The 18,850-nt window shown below is 42.1% G+C and overlaps 1 protein-coding gene across 3 annotated transcripts in view; it reads left to right on the top strand.

Annotated features, from left to right (window-relative positions):
* Nucleotides 1-17,848, top strand: part of SGMS2 (sphingomyelin synthase 2) — an 85,703-nt gene extending 67,855 nt beyond the window's left edge. For all 3 annotated transcript variants that reach the window (XM_059171413.1, XM_059171407.1, XM_059171424.1), the window contains exons 3-6: nt 503-620; nt 5,848-6,001; nt 11,245-11,411; nt 12,933-17,848. In XM_059171413.1, coding sequence (XP_059027396.1) covers nt 503-620; nt 5,848-6,001; nt 11,245-11,411; nt 12,933-13,136 — 643 coding nt within the window. In that variant the 3' untranslated portion in view covers nt 13,137-17,848. The remainder of the gene's footprint in view (nt 1-502; nt 621-5,847; nt 6,002-11,244; nt 11,412-12,932) is intronic.
* Nucleotides 17,849-18,850: the final 1,002 nt, after the last annotated feature.

The raw sequence follows: 18,850 nt of genomic DNA, 5'->3' as shown, positions 1-18,850 counted from the left end.
AATAAACCTTGCTTATATAACTCAGGTTAAATTAGTTGCCCCATTTCCCTGTGTGTCCAATTATGTAATATCACCTTAGCTCATTACTGAATTCCTCTGCAACCGTGGCTCATTTATACCTTTGATACATTCTCAAGAGAAGGTTTTATTCATGCAGTATGTTGACGGAAAACATAGACCAGTTCATTGAATTCTCTGGTGAAGAGCACTTTTTTTTTAGGAGAGGTGGTTGTCTAGAACCTTCATCTGCTATACCTTCCCCACTCCGCACAGACATTCCTTTTGGGTCCTAACCCTCCCAGATTTTTTTCCAATAAGTGAACCTTCATTTCTGGAATGGTGGGTGGGCCGTTCACACGTAAGCCTGTGTGTGAGCTCTGAAGTGGGTCTGCTCGTGCCCACTCTGTAGTAATTCTGTATTCTCTTAAACGTCGTTTTGTGTTGCACTCTGAGCAGAAACCACGAGTCAACTTGCCTCTCCCTATCCCTGTTCTTCCTTCAGGTCAATTGTGGGACGCAGATTCTTTTTTATCATTGGGACTTTATACCTGTATCGCTGTATTACAATGTACGTCACCACTCTCCCTGTGCCCGGAATGCATTTCCAGTGTGCCCCAAAGGTAAGCGCCTCGGAGTTCTTCCAGAGAGAGGATGAAGAGAACACTTGCTGAACACCTGCTCGCTTGTGGCAGGTTCTTTTAGATACTCATAGAGCTGGTTACTCCAGTCTGGTCCATTTCTTGTTTCTCTTTGGAGTTGGAGGGAAGACATTCCAGTGTGTTCACAAGACCTGTATCTTTGTGCATTAGAAATTCACTTGCTGCTAACTAAAAGTTACGGCAGGGTGTTCAACTCTGCTTTTTGGCCTTCCCATTTACTCATTCACGCACATCTTCATTCTGCAAATGTTAAAGCTGCTGCCATGTACCAGGCTGGGCACTCTAGCCACAGCAGTGACCAAAGCAAAGTCGTTCTTCTTTGAGAGTTTATATTCTGTTGAGGGATGGCAGCCAAAAACCAAAGGCACCCCTTGTAACGTGATGATAAGTCAGGCACTATCAGATGAAGAACAGAAAAGGTAAGCCAGGGTAATTGGGACGCTGCGGGTAGGTACGACTTCAGAGACAGATCAGAAAGGCTTCTGTAGTAAGAAAGCCTTGGGGCAAGACACAACATGGCGAAGTGAGCCGTGTGGTTGGGTGACACCCCAGGTCACAGCGGACTCAAGAGATGGCAGGGGGCCCATGTGGCTGAGTGGAGGTGGGAAAGGTGGAGGTGGCCCAGTCCATGGATCCCCTAGGCCCTTTGTGGCCCACTGAAGTGAAGATAAGTCCTTCGATTCAGGATGCATTTGGAAGGTAAGACCAACAGGATGTGCTAATAGTCAGATATGAGTGTAACAGAAGCCAAGGAAGACCCCAAAGTTTTTAACACATGGAAAAACGGAGTGGCCTTTTGCTGGGACACACTTGGGAAAGAATACTGCAACTGTCTTGAGCAGGATTTACCGTCTCTCCAGGTAGAGTCATTTCTTGAGAGAAATGTTAATCATCTTAGACCCCAGGGTGCCCTGGCTTATAAAAAAATGGAAACTTACAAATCATGTGATTTCTGGACAAGGGAGTGAAATCCAACATCATATTTTACTGAACACTAAGCAGATGTCCAAGGTGGAAGGAAAAATAGAGTTGTTCTAAGAAGTCCACAGTCTCCCTCGCCAAATATAGGTGTGGTTTAGAGAAGCTATAATTTTCCAAAGCCATCAAAGCAGAAAGTATCTGTAATTAAAACAGTGTACATATTGAATTTAAACATTGGCCGATTTTTAGTGAAACTAATTTAAGGCATGGGAGAAGTTCAGAAACATAATAAACACTCCGAAGGGGGTTATTGCTATGCGTTAAATGAAGAAGCTAGCACAAAAAAGAAGGCAAGCCCATCCCAGTAATGGGTGAGGTTTGCAGAGATGAATTGCTGTGATTACAGAAAGAAAGCAAATTAAAGGTCACCCTCCCTGGAAGAGTTGCAATTTTCAGAAGCCACATCAGTACACGTATGACTGGCTAACCAAGCTACAAATACTCCCAGTGGAAGCCCTGGTGGCCTCCAGACTAGTCCACCCCCACATTCCGTTGTCAAGACCTCTTGCTGCTGCATAAGCAGGCTGGCTGTGGGTGCTTGAGTAAGGGTTCAGTAACAACGGACATGCAGATCACTTCGACTAGAGGTGATGCGGTGGTACAGGGCAGAAGTCAGGATTGCTTTCTAAATGTGGGCCAGCCACAGGCCTTGAGTGCTCAGATTTCTGCAGTTCCGAGGCGCCTAGGTCATCTACCTGCCTCCTCTGTTGCTGACTCAGTGGACTGCCCTCTGAGCTTGTGAGCGATGACGGGACCGCGTGTCTGGATACCACTCGCAGTGACGGGGGTTGGGGGGGGGTTGTCAAACATCGTCCTCACTGCTTAAAACAGCTTGTTCCTCGGTGGATACAGTCCCCACATGTGATTTCACAAGATTGGGGAAGCCCTCGGTCTTTGGCTCGCCCCCCCCCCCGCCTTCTCCCTTATCTTTGCCTGGGGCTCCCTCTCAGGCTTTTGCTTACAGATGCTGTCAGCCCACCAGTCCGAGTTTTGGGTTGCAGTCACAAAAACCTGTGTTCGGAGAAGTGTATGTGAATACATTTTGGCCCCATTATTAGGATTTGCATGAAATGATGGAGCCTTTCCGACCCATTTTGCCACAGGCAAGAATGCTGGGCTGGGATAGCTCTAGTCCCTTCCCTGAGAAAGCTTTCCTGGCCATGGGTGCCCAGAGGACTGTTCTTCTGAACTAAAGGGACAATGCAGAGTGAGTTTTCTGGTTGACACCAGCCAGTCTGGGCTCTCTTGTACTTTGTTGTGGGACATGGTGTGCAGCAGGGACAGATCCAGGAACCCTTTAGAGCACCGAGCTCTGTCTGCTCTGGGTGCTTGTGATCGACAATGCCTGGCCTCTTCAGTCATCTACGTCTTCTGTTCGTACCCAGTCAGGGCGTGGAATGGTGTCTGAGAAAATGAGGAAATTCGTAAGAACTAGAGTCTTAAGTGGTGAGTGATGCGGTCCCAGTGAACCAAAACAGAATTAGGAAAAAAAAAAAAAACCATTAACCCCAACTCTCACCCTTAGCCTCCTCCACTCTCCCCAGTTTTCTTTCTACCTCTTCACGCCCACTTTCTTGAGGTATTATTTAGCATTTACACGGAGCACAAATGGACATCTAGGATAGCAATGACAGGATCGAGGAATTATGAACTGCGAAAAGACAGAGCAAGAAGAGAGCATGCTTCGTCTGTTCTGTAAAGGCATAATGAATCCAGGGCTCTCACACATCTCCATTCACCCTCGCTGCTGAAAGGAAGGGGGGAGACCATGTGTGGCAATAGTTCAGCCCCTGGTCTGCTGAGACCTTTGGGTCCATCTAATCTGGGGTCAAGGGACTGATGGCTTTACGTGTTTCTGCCCTTAGAGAATTAGAATACTGAGTTGGGATAGGTGAGCAGATTAAAAAAAAAAAATATGTTAGAGTTTTGAAATGAAGAATGTGTCCTTTTAAACTGGGAACACAGGGGTTGGGCAGCATGTGTACTTTTTAATTTGATCTCTGTTAACGGTTGTTTGTACCAACCACGTGATGAGAAGTTCCTGAAGGACTGTGACTGATCCGATAAAGCTCGAGCTGGAGTCTGTCTTCCACCTCAAGGCGTGTCACATTATGTCATGTAGTTTGCAGTGCACCACCCTGAGGTTCACCTGGAGGGGGTCCTGCCACTCCATCAGCAGTGCTTCCCTTCCCCGCGTGGGGATCCTCTGCTGCCTTCCAGATCCTATCTTTTCAAGGCAGGATCACCTACTCCCTGGCATGTTGGTTTAAGGACTCTCAAGACTTTTCTTTTTTTTTTTTTTTTAAGGTTATATTTATCCATTAGAGAGAGAGAGAGCCAGAGCAGAGGGGATCAACAGAGGGAGAGGGAGAAGCAGGCTCCCCACTGACAGGGAGCCAGATGTGGGATTTGATCCCAGAACCCTGGGATCATGACCTGAGCTTAATAGCTGCTTAACAGTTTGAGCAACCCGGGCACCCCAAGGACTATGAAGTCTTGATAAAATATCTATGTTCTGGTTTTGCCACCTGTGCTAGGCCTAAGCAAACTTTTGAAAAAAGTCACCTCTCACCTTACCATCTAATCCTGGTTTACGGCATTTTCTCTCGCAGAGCCTTATTCTCAACTATCAACCAATCACAGTGTGTTTGCCTTTTTTTTTTTTTTTTTTAAAGATTTTATTTTTATTTATTTGAGAGAGAGACAGTGAGAGAGAACATGAGCAAGGAGAAGGTCAGAGGGAGAAGCAGACTCCCCATGGAGCTGGGAGCCCGATGCGGGACTCGATCCCGGGACTCCAGGATCATGACCTGAGCCGAAGGCAGTCGTCCAACCAACTGAGCCACCCAGGCGCCCTGTGTTTGCCTTTTTATGTGGGTCATCTGAATACCAGAAAGCTTTCCAGATCCATATGATGTTTTTTTTTAATCAGGAAGGTTCTAGGGTCCCCAGGAGTGATGTTTTCGGCAGGGAATCCTGCCCCGATTCCTGTCCTGCTGGGTAGGATGGTTTTCCAGTTGCCTCAGAGGCTAACTGAATTTCTCTACTCTCGGACCCTCCTCCCATCTACCCGTAGGCATCTACCTTCCTTCACTCCCTTGTATCTCTTTGGGCTTCTGCCTGTTTTTAGCACCTGTTAAACCACCACCAAGGCTGGACTGGCCATGCTTCAGGGGCCAGTTGCCTAAAGGGTCATCAATGAGTATAAAAGGTAGCATGTCCTAGAACTGGCCCCTTAGGTCCCCAATGACTAGTTATTAGTGGTCTTTCTGTATTTCTCTTTTCATGTGTACTGTTACCCGAATATATTTCTGAGGATTATTCTTTGATTTTCTACACCTGCTCGCCTGATAGTAGATTGATCTGAAACCTTCTTTCTGGCTCCCAAGCATTTCAGTATTCCAGTTTTCCATGCCTACCATTTTGACCCACTTCATCTCCTACTCCTTCCTATATGCTTCAGTTTTAATGGGAGATAAACTTTTGGCTATTGGGTCAAACTCCTGTCCTAGCCCATCATTCTTTCCTGTGTCATCATGGTGGCTTCTAGGGGCTTCTGTACCACTGTCCACCCGAGCGCTCCTCTGACCCTCTGCAACAACAGATTATTTCCTTAGGGGATGTTTTTCCTGACCAAAGCTACTCACTTTTAAAGCTGCCAATACATCTCTAATGCACCATTTGCAAACCTATTTGAATTATGTAATGTGTTGCAGCTCCCCTTCTTAACTGTAAATGTCTCGATCAGATATTAATACAGCTCTATGCACACTTTAGGCTGCCCACTTAACACAAGGTCCCCAAACACACTTTAGAATATTAGTAATGTGGTATTCAGCTGAATCAAATATTAACCATCCAAAACCCTGACTTCCCCCTACAAAGAGGAAAGAAAGTAGCTTTGATCTTTTTAGTGCATAGCTGTGGTGAAGTCATTGGTTATTAATATTTTTAAAAGCTTTGCCCAAGGACACACCACCACCGAAACATATTATTAGTAACATACTGAATAATTGAAAACGTGTCACTAAAACTCGCCAGTACAACAAATAAAACTGAATTTGAGGATCTTCCCCCTTGGCTGCTTTTTGACTTTTTAAGTTAAAAGGGAAAAAAGCACAACCTTTTTTTCTAAGTATCACACAAATTAGGTTGAAGTGTGATTTTGCTGGCTCGTAAATTTTCTTCCTGATCTTGTGTCTTTCAGCTCAATGGAGACTCGCAGGCAAAAATACAACGAATTCTACGATTGATTTCCGGTGGTGGGCTATCCATAACTGGATCCCATATCTTGTGCGGAGACTTCCTCTTCAGCGGTCACACCGTTATGCTGACACTTACTTATTTGTTCATCAAAGAATGTGAGTTACTAACTCCTTCCCACTCTGTTGACTACTGTCGTGGGAGGGATCCCAAAGCCTGGAAACTGATGGGAACCCTTGTTCCATTAGGATGGCTAGCTATGAAAGAGACACATATGCACCTGTGTGTATGTGCTTATTTAAATCATTTCAACTAGCCCTATGTGATTTGGACACTGGAGGCTTAAAACCTGGATTCCCTAACATTTAGCATGCCGCCACAATGTCTCTCTCCCTCGTCTTCTCAAAGTATGAAAAGTTATTATAATGTTGCAACTAAGAAAAAGTATTGGGCTTATTGCAAAAAGAATCAGTGCACTGGAAATGTAAATGACTTACGAGTGAAAATTCCATTGTATGGAACGTCCGTTCCATCATTACAAATAATTTAATGTTTTCCCCCTTTTTAGATGTTTTCTTGTCCCATTCCAGTGTCACCATTTTCCAGCTGAGTTCTATGATTTAGTAGGCATCTTTTTTTTTAAAGATTTTGTTTATTTATTTGACAGACTTATTTATTTGTTTATTTATTTATTTTTAATTTTTTTTTAATTTTTTATTTTTTATAAACATATATTTTTATCCCCAGGGGTACAGGTCTGTGAATCACCAGGTTTACACACTTCACAGCACTCACCAAAGCACATACCCTCCGCCAATGTCCATAATCCCACCCCCTTCTCCCAAGAAGAATATTTATTTATTTATTTATTATTTGACACAAGTAGGCAGAGAGGCAGACAGAGAGAGGAAGGGAAGCAGGTTCTCCACTGAGCAGAGAGCCTGATGCGGGGCTCGATCCCAGCACCTTGGGATCATGACCCGAGCTGAAGGCAGAGGCTTTGACCCACTGAGCCACCCAGGTGTCCTGATTTAGTAGGCATCTTTAAGGAACATTTTGCTAGTCTTGATCATTTCTTTGTACAAAACAACAGTGTAGATAAGAATGTAAAGTGTCTTTCCATAATAATACACTTAATTCCTATTCTACAAAATCCTTGTGTATACTGTCAGCTTTCAGGGCTGATATAAGATCTCCTTCATTGTGGCCTCTGTATTTTAGTCACCAGGCAGATCCCCTTGTTGTCGATTTCTGATGCTTGACTTAATTAGACCCATTATCTCAAAGCCCTTTCAAAGTGAGTGATACTTTTTCCTTGCAACACTGGTCAGGTTAACCTTCCCCTTTAGTTTCAGGACCCTCTCCAGTGTTTCTTAGAGCTTTATCTCAACTTTCTTCACTTACGCAGCATTGTAAGGAAGTCTTCTGGCAAAGACCAGCAGAAGGATGCTTCCCCATTTTTTGTCCTGCTTCCACTCTCTCTTGGCCTGTCATTAATCCAAACAGGTTCAGCCTCGCCCAGTGGCAGTGTGGAGTCAGAGTTTATCTGTTAGTGGTGAAGAAGGAAGTTATTTTTTGGGGGGGTGGTTTAGGTTTTTTTATTTATTTGACAGAGAGAGAGAGATCACAAGTAGGCAGAGCAGCAGACAGACAGAGGGGGGTGGGGGAAGCAGGCTCCCTGCTGAGCAGAGAGCCCGATGCAGGGCTCGATCCCAGGACCCTGAGCCATAGGGAGAGGCTTAACCCACTGAGCCACCCAGGAGCCGCTAGAAAGGAGCTCTTGTCCTTTAGGTTTCCTGGGGTTTTTTTAGGTTTAAGTTCTGTTTTGAGAGTATTATGACAAAGAACTGAGGTTCTTTACAGTAGATAAACTGAAGTCTTTTTTTGGTAAGAATTGTGTAGCTTCTGAGTTGTTTCCTTTGTAAATGCCACACGCCCACTTGGGGTACAGAGAGTAGCATGTTAAGTGCACAGCATCCGTCACATCTGTTTTATGGCAGAGGGCATTCTGGAACTTTCCCCTTATTTCTGCCTTCACCCTCACGCTGTGGGAGGTGGTAATGGGAAGTAACTTGAGTCTGTTTCTGCACCAAAATCAGGGGGTTGTCTCTTCCTTAAGTGTTAGTCACTACATGTCTAAGTCCTGGTTACTGGTTCTGATGAGCTAATAGAGTGATCTGTGTCATTTATGATTCTAACTCTAACTTTTGTTGGAAAAAGTTCCAGCGGTATGTAAGATCCATTATTTGCCAGTGCAGAGGTGTTTTGGAGTTGTAGAAGGTTCTCTCTAATCTGAAAATCATAGGAAACTTGCAGAAGAAGATGAGGCTGAAGATGGGGAAGAATTTTGTGTTGGAGCAAAGCCCTTGTGGGTTCAAAGTAACGAAGAGAACCACCCCAGAAGACCAAGGACCAATTGTATAATATAACCAAAGACCAAGGGCTGTTGTCAGCAATAGCAAAGAAACCTAATACTCTGCGCCAGGCACTATTCTAAGTCCTGGATGCAAAGTAACTCACTCACCCCTGCAGCCACCCCAAGAGAGAAGCCCTGTTTCCCCATTTTTCAGAGGAGAACTTAAACATCAAGAGAAGGACTTCCCACGGTCCCCAGTTGGTAACTGGAGGACGGGATGTTCCAACTCAACCAGGCTGACCCCAGAGGTTGTGCTGTTAGTTTCTTGGCTCTGTTTAGAATATTGGGGAACCCAAGTTGTCTGAGCTTTTAAAATTGCTAAGGAATTGTCTGGATCTCTTGCTGATGATCTTTCTTTTACTTTAGAGCAATAGCAATGCAGTGTGTAGAGAGATTTTCTTTCCCTGGCATGATGTTGGCTTGAGGTTTTTAAAACTTGTGTAAGTTTACAGACAGCTGTGAAGGAATTACGTTCTGCTTTTTCTAATTTTTGGTGAGAAATGAAATGACAGATCTGTGATGCTTAATACAAACCTGGCTCTAGAGTCGATTCTGCCGATGAACAGAGCATTCCATGTGTGTGCTTGTTTCCTGTGCAATTAGGAAAAACCATCACCTTCTAAATGATACCATGTGTTGTCGTTCGGAGTAAGCAGTGCTCCCAGTGGCTTCTTTGAGCAGTCTGCTTCTAGAATTCGATGCATCTTTCCTATGTTTTTTGTTGTCCCGCCTTTTGATCTGTTTGGTCTCTTTCCTTGTTTGCTTGGTTGTCACGAGTAGATTTTGAATGGCGTCAAGAGAATAGATAAAAACCTGGAACCCAGGACCATTTTTGTGGGCTTTCCACAGTTATATAAATATTATCACTGGGGCCTGGGTTCCTTATAAAATTAGCCTGAAGAAGTCAGCCCTAGTGGTTAGAACAAAATGTCTTGCTAGGAAAGGGGGAAATTTTTCTTTTCTTTCTTCTTTTTTTTTTAACCTTGCTACTACAGAAAACCCATTGTCTGTATATGATTATTCAATGACAGCTAGGGCTAGGATTCCACACAGACAAGTGGATTAATATTTGTATCACTGTATTTCAGCTCTGTGTTCTTCCTTTGTAAGAATGGGAAAGCAGAAAGGGGTTACCATTTTCCCATTTCTATTTCAAGATAATTTATACTAAATCTTTTCTTCGGGTCAGCCACTGTGCTCAGTTAGTGAGCCGTGGTCCCAATGTGACTGCATAACTGGGAACACATTTCTGAGGAAGAGCAGCAGTAGTATTTCCAGCCCTTCCTGAAACTTCGTTCTTAATTCCACAAGCAGTAAAATGACCGTTCAGCCCACCCCTTCACTCCTTGTCTGCTTCATCTTTGCTTCTTGAGGATCACAAAGGCAAAATGGTCCTGGCTTGCCCAGTCAGTTCCCAGTTCTAAGGCAGTAAGTACCAGGTGACCTATCAGCAGAGGAAGCTGGGTGGGTGGGAGACCTTGGGGAAGGGGTGGAGTTGGGAATTCTAAAGAAGGCACAGTTAGGGAAGGCTCCAGATTTCTAAATAGTGGCTCCATTTTGAGTATTCTCTGCCTAACACAACAGTTGTGGGGCCTGGATCTGGCCACCTGGGGCCATAAAGAGTAAGGCCTCTTCCAGCTTTAAAACTCTAGGAGTCTGTCGGTTATGTGCTAGAACTTAGAGGCAGGATGAACCAACTGAGAAGGAATAAGAAACGCCTTCAAAATGGAAAAATCAGTCTTCCAGTTGCAAATACAGGCTTATTATCTTTCTGTCCCACTTGGGACCAAAATTGTTTTTCATTTGAACGATACCTGATTTGGTATTTCCTCCGAACTCCTGGAAATGGACCCTCTTGGTCTTCAACCATAGTTCTGCACTTAGAAATAAATGTCACTATGAATAGAGACACAGGTAAATAGGAAATGAATCTGTTTGTGAGAGTATTAACATTGTGAGCCAATAAGGCTTTAAAATAGAAAAAAAAAGAGGGGGGGTGATGCCTGGGTGGTTCCGTCGTTAAGCCTCTGCCTTTGACTCAGGTCATGATGCCAGGGTCCTGGGATTGAGTCCTGGGATTGCTGAGCAGGAAGCCTGCTTTTCCTTTTCCCACTCCCCCTGCTTGTGTTCCCCTCTCTCTCTGTGTCTCTCTCTGTCAAATAAATAAATAAAATCTTTAAAATAAAATGAAATAAAGGAAACCACTGTTAAAGAAAAGAGAAAGATATTGGCAATGAACCAGAGGTTGCGTCTCCACCTGTGTGGCCTTGGCACCTGTGGGGGCAAGCTGTGGGCCTGATCCTGTCTCACCTGATGCGTGCTCTGGTTCTCTCTTACAGCCGATCAATAGGATGACCTTCTTAGTGGACTCACTAGGAAGGCTAAAATCCACAAGTGAATGAGCCAGGATCCTAAGCTTTATATAGGGAACGTTTATAGTTGCTATTAGCAGTAACAGTATAAAACTGCTGAGAAGCAAAATATTGCTAGCCAAATGCTGTTTTTCTCCCTCTGGAGAAGTCAGAGTAAGTTTCTGTTCAACCTGAAATGACTCTTGCTTTCTCATTTTCCTCCATATTTCCCTTGACAGCTGCCCTTGCTTTTGACCCCTACTGCTCTTCTTCCCAGTGGGATCCCTTCCATGAGTCGGTATGAGCCAGTTCCAACCACCCTAATAAACAACTCTGCTCTCTTCCTTATGGAATGGCTTAGCAGTGGGCAAGGTCTAGGATGTCTAGAGAAGGACTGTTCCCCAGTGAATGACTGTTTCACCTGCCACCAGGGGTCTTGCTCCTGCTCCCTCCCTGTCTCTGTAAATCCTGAGGGGTTGACAGTGACTGTCTGGGGGGTTAATCTGTTTCCTTCTCCCGCCGACTTCCTGACCTTAGATTGTTCTACTTAAAGTCATTAGCGTAGATGGTAATCAGTAATCGTTCAATTCATCTCTGGGAATCCCATTAACGCTATGCCTTTTCTACCATCTAGATTCGCCTCGTCACTTCTGGTGGTATCATTTAATCTGCTGGCTGCTGAGCGCTGCTGGGATCATCTGCATCCTTGTAGCTCATGAACACTATACTGTTGATGTGATCATTGCTTATTACATTACAACACGGCTGTTTTGGTGGTACCATTCAATGGCCAATGAAAAGGTGAGAGCAGTGAAGTCATCCCTGGGTAATTTCTTTCCTTTCAGTGCAGTGGCCCTTTTTTCATACAGCGGGGGTTCAGATAGCTTTGTGGGGATGACCATGGGGTGGCCACTCACATGCGTGGTCTGGGTCAGTTCACCAAAATGTGTGACTCATGATGGCCTCTTCAAGTCATGTCACAAATATAAATGACATTTAAGGACCAAAGTTCTGTAAAATTATAGAGCACAGTGTTTTCCTCATTTGACTAATCAGTACTAGAACTGAAGAAGTATAAATGCTAACTTGAAATATGGGAACCATCTCTCTAGAAGCATTGTGGTGCAGCTCAGTAAGACGTGCTCCCTGCCCTCAAAGAGCCTAATTTTGAGGAAAAGAACAGCAATTATTTTTAAACTTCAGGCAAAATAAGTAGTCTGTGGATTCCTGGATTTAGTATATCTTTTGGTGATACGGGGCTCTCTGGCCTCCCTTCTTATACTTCCTTATTTGTTACTGTTGCCTTCTGTCCCCAGACAACCTTGTCTTTGCTTCTGCTGCTCACGCTGTAAGAGCGAACTGAAAGGCTGTGCCTTCTGGGAAGACTCCCTAATTCCCGCTCTCTTCCTGTCATCCCAGGATGGGATGGTTCCTCCTCTTCTCTGTGTTTTCCTAGTCTAGGGGTGTGTATGTGTGCCTGGTGTCAGAGAGTGAGCCTGTGTAGCACGATTTTTCTTGGGATAGTCTCGCCATATTGTCCAGTGCATACAGTTTGTGAACAGATATCATCTGTAAAGGGTCTAATTCCAGCTTTCATTTAGTGGTATCCACGGATAGATGCCCTCCCAGTGGGTAGACCCCTCCCATTTTGTAGACTCCCGTTTCCACCTTCCTCCTTACACTTACATCTGGGTGTCTCCTGACACCATCCATCTGAAACCTTCACCTTTCACCTTGAATCTGCTCTGCCCTGTGAGCGTGCCTTTCACCCCTCCACCTTCCTCAGCCTCCTGCTCACGAGTTTTGAGATCAGGTGCTCCTGGCCGACCTGCACATCCATGCCTGAGTCTCTTACTAGGATTGCAGGCAGAAGAATTTACATGAGCTGGAAAGGGGCCTGGGACCAGAAACGTGTCAGAATCAGGGAAAAGACACAAAAACAATTACTGCCAGGACGAATGGGTGGCTCAGTAGGTTAAGCAGCTGCCTTCAGCTCAGGTCATGATCTCAGGGTCCTGGGACTGAGTCCCGCAGGACTGAGCCTGCTTCTCCCTCTGCCTCCTGCTACCCCTGCTTGTGTGCTCCATGTCTCTGTGTGTCTCACCCTCACTTTCTCTCTCTGTCATATAAATAAATAAAATCTTTAAAAAACCCAAACAAACAAAACAAAGACACTTACTGCCTCGTGATCCTGATTCCTCTGCTTTCTCTGTTACGGGACAATGAACGACAAGTTAATTAAGAAAAAAGGTAGGATGCAAATGATGAAAAATAGGGTCTCATTTTCCTTCTTTTTTTTTTTTTTTTTTTAACTATTTGCAGAACTTGAAGGTCTCTTCACAGACTAATTTCTTGTCCCGAGCCTGGTGGTTCCCCATCTTTTATTTTTTCGAGAAAAACGTACAAGGCTCAATTCCTTGCTGCTTCTCCTGGCCGCTCTCCTGGCCCCCTGGCTGCTTTAAGTCTTCATGTAAAAAGTATTCCCGGGTTCAGAAGATTGGCGAAGATAATGAGAAATCTACCTGAGGAGCAAAAACAAAGGCATCAGCTCTTAAACCAAAAGAGTTAACGCTGTAACCAAAGGTATAGTTTTGGGTTTTTATTTTAGAAGAACTGACTGGTAAATGAAGAAGTGGACCAAATTCCATGTAAATGATTAGAGAGATGAACGAAGTATTACCCTTTGACTGTTTTTTTATTCATCCTGAGAAAGGCATATTCTCCTGCAGCTCTTCCTTCATTGGTGACAAGCCCCCAAACTGGGATTTTATTAATGAGCTTTTTAATGAGGTGCCAAAGAACCTACTCTTCCTTCTCCTTATACTTTAGTCACTAAAGCCCTCTACAGAATTTTTTCAGGATTCTTTTTTTTTTTTTTTTTTTGCCTCCGAGGTCAGAAGAATTTGTTAATGTTTTAAATAAAATGTCTGGATACATACAGCTACTGTGTAAATAGAATAACCTCATGTTGAGAGTGGTTTTAGCATTAGGCTTTTTAAGGAGGGGAAGATCTGTCATAAGTGAACTTGAGGTGAACTTCGTTTCCACCTTGTCCTGGGGAAGGTCAAGGTCAGGTCTGGGAATGTGCACCTGCTGCTACCACCCACTGCACCAAGTATCACTTTTACTTTTTTTGTAAACTGATAATTTTATAAAAAGAAAGAAAAGTGATCTATTGTGGAAGAATTTGACCCATCTCACAGCTTTTATGTGTGTGTAAATATTCTGCTTTAAAATCTCTATGACAGATACACAGGAAACAGAGAGCTATTTCTGTTAAATGAGTGGTCTTTGTGCACACATGTGTGTGCTCTCTGCCTGGTAAATTTCCATCCGTCCCCCTGCCCCAGGGCAGACAGCTGCTCCAGCATAGGCTAAAAACATGTGTGTATGTGAACGGAGACTTGTGCCACTTGAGGGCCAAGCTGGCATTTCTCTCCCATCCTACCCTGTGTGAGATGTTCTAGATGTTCTAGAGCTGCTCACTGGAACTCAGAAATGCAGTTGGTCACGTTTCACTGAAAACTCTTTCTTCTTAGGTACATTGTACTTTCTGGAAAAACCAAGATAGAGTCTAAAAGTGTCGTGTATCCTTGCTTTTTAGCAAGAGACTCAGCTTCCTATAAACTGGTCCTAAGGACATATGCTACAATTGAGTAATTTTACTTTGAACCTGAAATTATACCACGGTGCTGTATATAATCTACTGTTGGAATCAGTCTGTTAGACAGGGACAGTGACCCAGTAAAGGGGGATCTTCGTTTCTAAAGTTCTTTGAGGTGATGCAAAAAGAAGATGGGTTTTTAAAAATTGAATCAGATTAATGCTGTCAGAGTTGGTTCATTTCTTTTCTTTTCTTTTCTTTTCTTTTCTTTTCTTTTCTTTTTAAGATTTTATTTATTTATTTGACAGGCAGACAGCAAGAGAGGGAACCCAAGCAGAGGGAGGGGGAAAGGGAGAATCAGGCTTCTGGCTGAGCAGGGAGCCTGATGCAGGGCTTAGTCTCGGGACCCTGAGATCATGACCTGAGCTGAAGGCAGACGTTTAACGACTGAGCCACCCAGGTACTCCCAAGTTGGTCCATTTCTTGAGCCTTCTAGTAACTCCAAAACAAGATTTGTGGTTACAGAAGTATCAACACTAAATCAGAAGACAGGCCAATGAGGTGTGGAAGGGGCAGTTACATTTAAATCGAAGATAAAAATTTCCCTCCCCATAGGAATGAAATATACCTTTGAATTTGCCATTATAAACTAGTTTGCCATGATTTGGTATACAAAATTGACCTTCAGATTGCTTGAGAGAAGCACAATACAAATCTTTTCAGAAGGGTCATTATTTTTGGTGCTAAAATTCTGTGTCTATATTCAGTACATCTCTTTCTCTGAGTAGCAGAAGAATCACTAAAGGAAAGGTAGTTGAATTCAAAGGCAGGAAAAGAATATTTAAAACAAGAATGGAAATCCTGAATATCCTTGTCAGGCTTTGAAATGCAAGGAGTTTTCTGGTATTTGTTATTAAATAAACCAATAAGAAACTATAGCTTACTGATGTGCTTAAGCCAGAATTCTTTCATTTGCTAAATATTGACACTTGTGATATGTAAGGTGTCAAGCTTTAAACACTGAATTTCCATTCCTGCTGTCCAATTATGAAGAAAAGCATCTGACACTGAAGCCTGGGTTTTGTGCTCCTGAACTTGATCTATTCCTTGAGCATCTAATTCCTAACCTTATAGACCTGAGAGCCTTATTCAGCAGTGTCTTAGATAACCTAATTTTCTTCAAGTTTAATAAGGAAAAGTATTTAAGATTTTAAAATCATGATGTGTTGATTGTTGGAGAACCTTGAAACAATAAACCTTGGATTTTCATCGAGTGATGCAGTTTTTAAAAAAAAAAATACCATCACCTTTTAAAGAACTTTAAAAACCTCTCTGACCTCACATGTTCCTTACATGTAGGTGTCACAGGTGTCTAATAGACACCAAGGAAGCATATGATTTGAAAAGAAGGAGGGAAAATATCAAAGTTTCAAGATGGAAAAATGAAGGAAATACAGAAACTCATTTACATTTAGCAAAGCAAACTTGAGGCTTAACCTAATATGCTCCTTTGGGATAGAAAAACAGTTATGATCTTGCCTTTGAAATGGTCAGTTTTTGGAGCTCCTTTTCCTTGATAATTGCAATGTGAGATCTTATCCATTATCCTTGTTTTTGTACACCAGTAGTCCCCTTCAAAGCTTTTCTTGGGATTGAGTCCTTCTGTGCAATATCGATAACATAGAATTCCCATAAATTATGGCATATTTTTTCTAAATTCTTTCAGATGGAAATTCAGATTCTATTTTTTGAGCTCCTCCTAAGCTCTGAAAATAAAGCATTGCTCCTGATTCCACCCAGAGTGATTTTAAATTTCTTACTTAATTTACTGGCATCTTGGGAAAAAGTTGTGCTGAGTAAAGAAGGCCTGATTGGAGCGAGCCTGAGCCCCTGGTCTGGTGTAAGGGGGACCTTGCCTAAGGTTCTTTGCTGTGTAGCAGTGCCCCCTAGTGGATAAATGTTATATGACTTGGAACGCAGACTTGCCACTTATTTAAAGTTTCTATTTTCAAGTTTTTAAAAGGCATTGGTGGTAGTGGTGTTGTTTTGTCTTGTTTTGTTTTCGCCAATAATCTGAAAGCACCATGCAAAAGGGATTGTTTTAAAGGTCTTTTCAACCTTTCCCAAAGGGAAAATGTGCTTAGATCCCAGGGAGTTGCAATTCTAATCCTTGGTCCATTCGATCAAAGAAAATTTGCAGACCATTTTACCTCTCTTTATCACAATCATTAATGTCTCCCTTTATAACTACCTATACTTTGTTTACTCTGAAACACCAGGCTGGCAGTCTTTCTTATTTTGTATTTGTATTTTATTTTTACATGCTAGACCTCAAGTAGCTTCTTTTTTAATTAGAAGTTCACATCTTGTTTCTTCAATATTTTAAGCATTTCCTTATTATTTGTTTGTCATTTTTGTTTTGCACTGTAGAACTCTTTAAAAATTTAAGCCGGTTCTAACCTACTCACTTCTGTACTGCAAGGAAGTGTGAGAAGGAATTTATTGATAAATGAGCTTACAAGTTTTAAATTGAGCATGTTATAAGTAATATGCCATGTGATGAAGGCTTTTCTATTTGTATGTATAAAGATTTCTGGTATTTTTTTTTAATGTCATTGTGTTGCAATAATTTAACTTCTTTGACTTACTTGCTAAGAATATTTCTATTAAGAAGTGCTCTTGACTTCAATACCTAAACACTGAAAATCATGTCAAAGGTACCCAAAGATAAGTTTTTATACAGATACACACCTTATAAGTTCTGATTTATTTTATTACTCATTAACCTAACTATGTGGTGTTCTAAATGAATCATGAATGAGAATAGTTCTTTATTATGGAATTATTGAAAACTGTCCTTTAAAAGAAAAAAAAAGAAAGAAACTGTAAACATAAGCTAATGTAGTTGCCAAGTTGGAATTCATTATTTAATTTACCTCCTATGCAATGATTAATGCTGCAAAAATGTATGGTTATGTTACAGTATATTCATAAAAGAAATATCATTATAAGGTGTGAGAGCTAGCCAGTTGCATTCTTTCAGAAATTTACTGTACTGTTTCAATGTGTTAAGTGCCTTGTTGTAAAGTAAAATATTAAGTCTAGAATTCATTATTTTCTTGACATATTTTTCATTATAATATATACTGTATGCTATTGTAATAGTTTTATTAAATGCTTATATTTTAATCAAACATGTAAATTTCAGAAGCTCTTTTCTCCTACCCCCAGTCAGTACCTTAATCATTTGTCTCTCCTATGGGATTTGCGTTCAGGTTTGTTGTTGTAATTGCTGTTGCTGTTTTTTAAAGAGGAAATTATCTTTGTTGAGAAATGTTTCCCGTGCTTGTGCTTCTGTGTTCATAAAAACATTTCAGGAGGAATTTAGGAGTGGAACTAGAGTTTATACTTCTAAAAATGCCGTTTTACATTTACATTTTAAGTGCCTAATTGTTAAAAACTAATTTATGTTTCTACTCTAAAGAGGATATGTGTACTTGGTTTCTAATATCCTTGGCTTTGCTTTAGAAAAAAAAAAAAAGAAGAAGAAGAAGAAGCAAAAAAGAAAAAGCAAGAGCCTATACTTTGTATTTACAAATAAACCACAGTGACATCAACAGTCTTTTCAAAATTAGTATTACTGTTTCTTTCTACTTAAAAAAATGTGTTTTCTTTAAAGGTTTTAAATTTTTGTTTGGTTTTAAGTACTTATTAAAACCCCAAGAGGATTATTTTCTCCAAGCACTATTTAAAAAATAAGGTGATAACCTTCAATTAATAGAACTGTAAGTAGACTGGAATGTGTTATTTTTCCCACCCTTGAGCTTAAGGCGAAAAATAATTCAGAGCAATGTAAGGTCATTCGTGGAGAAGTAAAAAAAAAAAAATCCACTACACACTCCATGATTCTGATTTCCACTGTTTGCAAAAGAACAAAATCATTCATTCTTGAAGGAAAGCAGAGTCCTTCCTGTTCCTCAGTTGTGAAAGAAATGGTGGCATCTTGGGTTCCCTAAATGGGGCACTGGGGTGATTTCCTCTCCTAGACTTGGCAACTGTCACTGCCTCAGATGGCAGCAAGTTGTTTCTGGAGCCAGGAGGCTTTAAAGATGAATGCTTGACCCCCCAAGGACAGACTTAGTAAAGGTGGTTCAGTGAGGCCAGGGAAGTAGGATCTTACAGTTCAAAGGTTAAGGTGTTGGATACAGGTCACATTTTTTCTTTAGATGATCTGAACACGGTACAGATGGGAATAGTCTTTCTGCCACCCACATCCAAGCCTTGGATGGATGGAAAGCTCGTTTCACTGATGATCCCATTTTCCCGCGTGGAACATTGGCGGGTTTCATTGGCCACGAGCTCAAAGACTGCCCTCGTCTAGAAGGCATTACACAAGGAACAGCTGCCCTGCTCTGTAAACCTTGACATGTAACATTTCCTTTGCTTCTAATGGATGAGACTTCCAGAAGCAGAATACTGGATTACTCACTAATGTCCGTTAGAATAGGAATGGATTGTGGGCTACTGTGTGTCTGTGTCATGCAGATTTAATTCCTGTGCAGCACCTGTAATGAGGCATAACATTTTAGTTATTTTATGCTTGACATACATTCTTTAATCTTCACAAAACCCTGTG

The sequence above is a fragment of the Mustela lutreola genome, chromosome 1 (genome assembly GCF_030435805.1).
Source record: "Mustela lutreola isolate mMusLut2 chromosome 1, mMusLut2.pri, whole genome shotgun sequence".
Classification (NCBI taxonomy): Eukaryota; Metazoa; Chordata; class Mammalia; order Carnivora; family Mustelidae; genus Mustela; species Mustela lutreola.
Note: the sequence above shows the minus strand (reverse complement) of the source record. Positions and strands in the feature narration are given on the sequence as shown.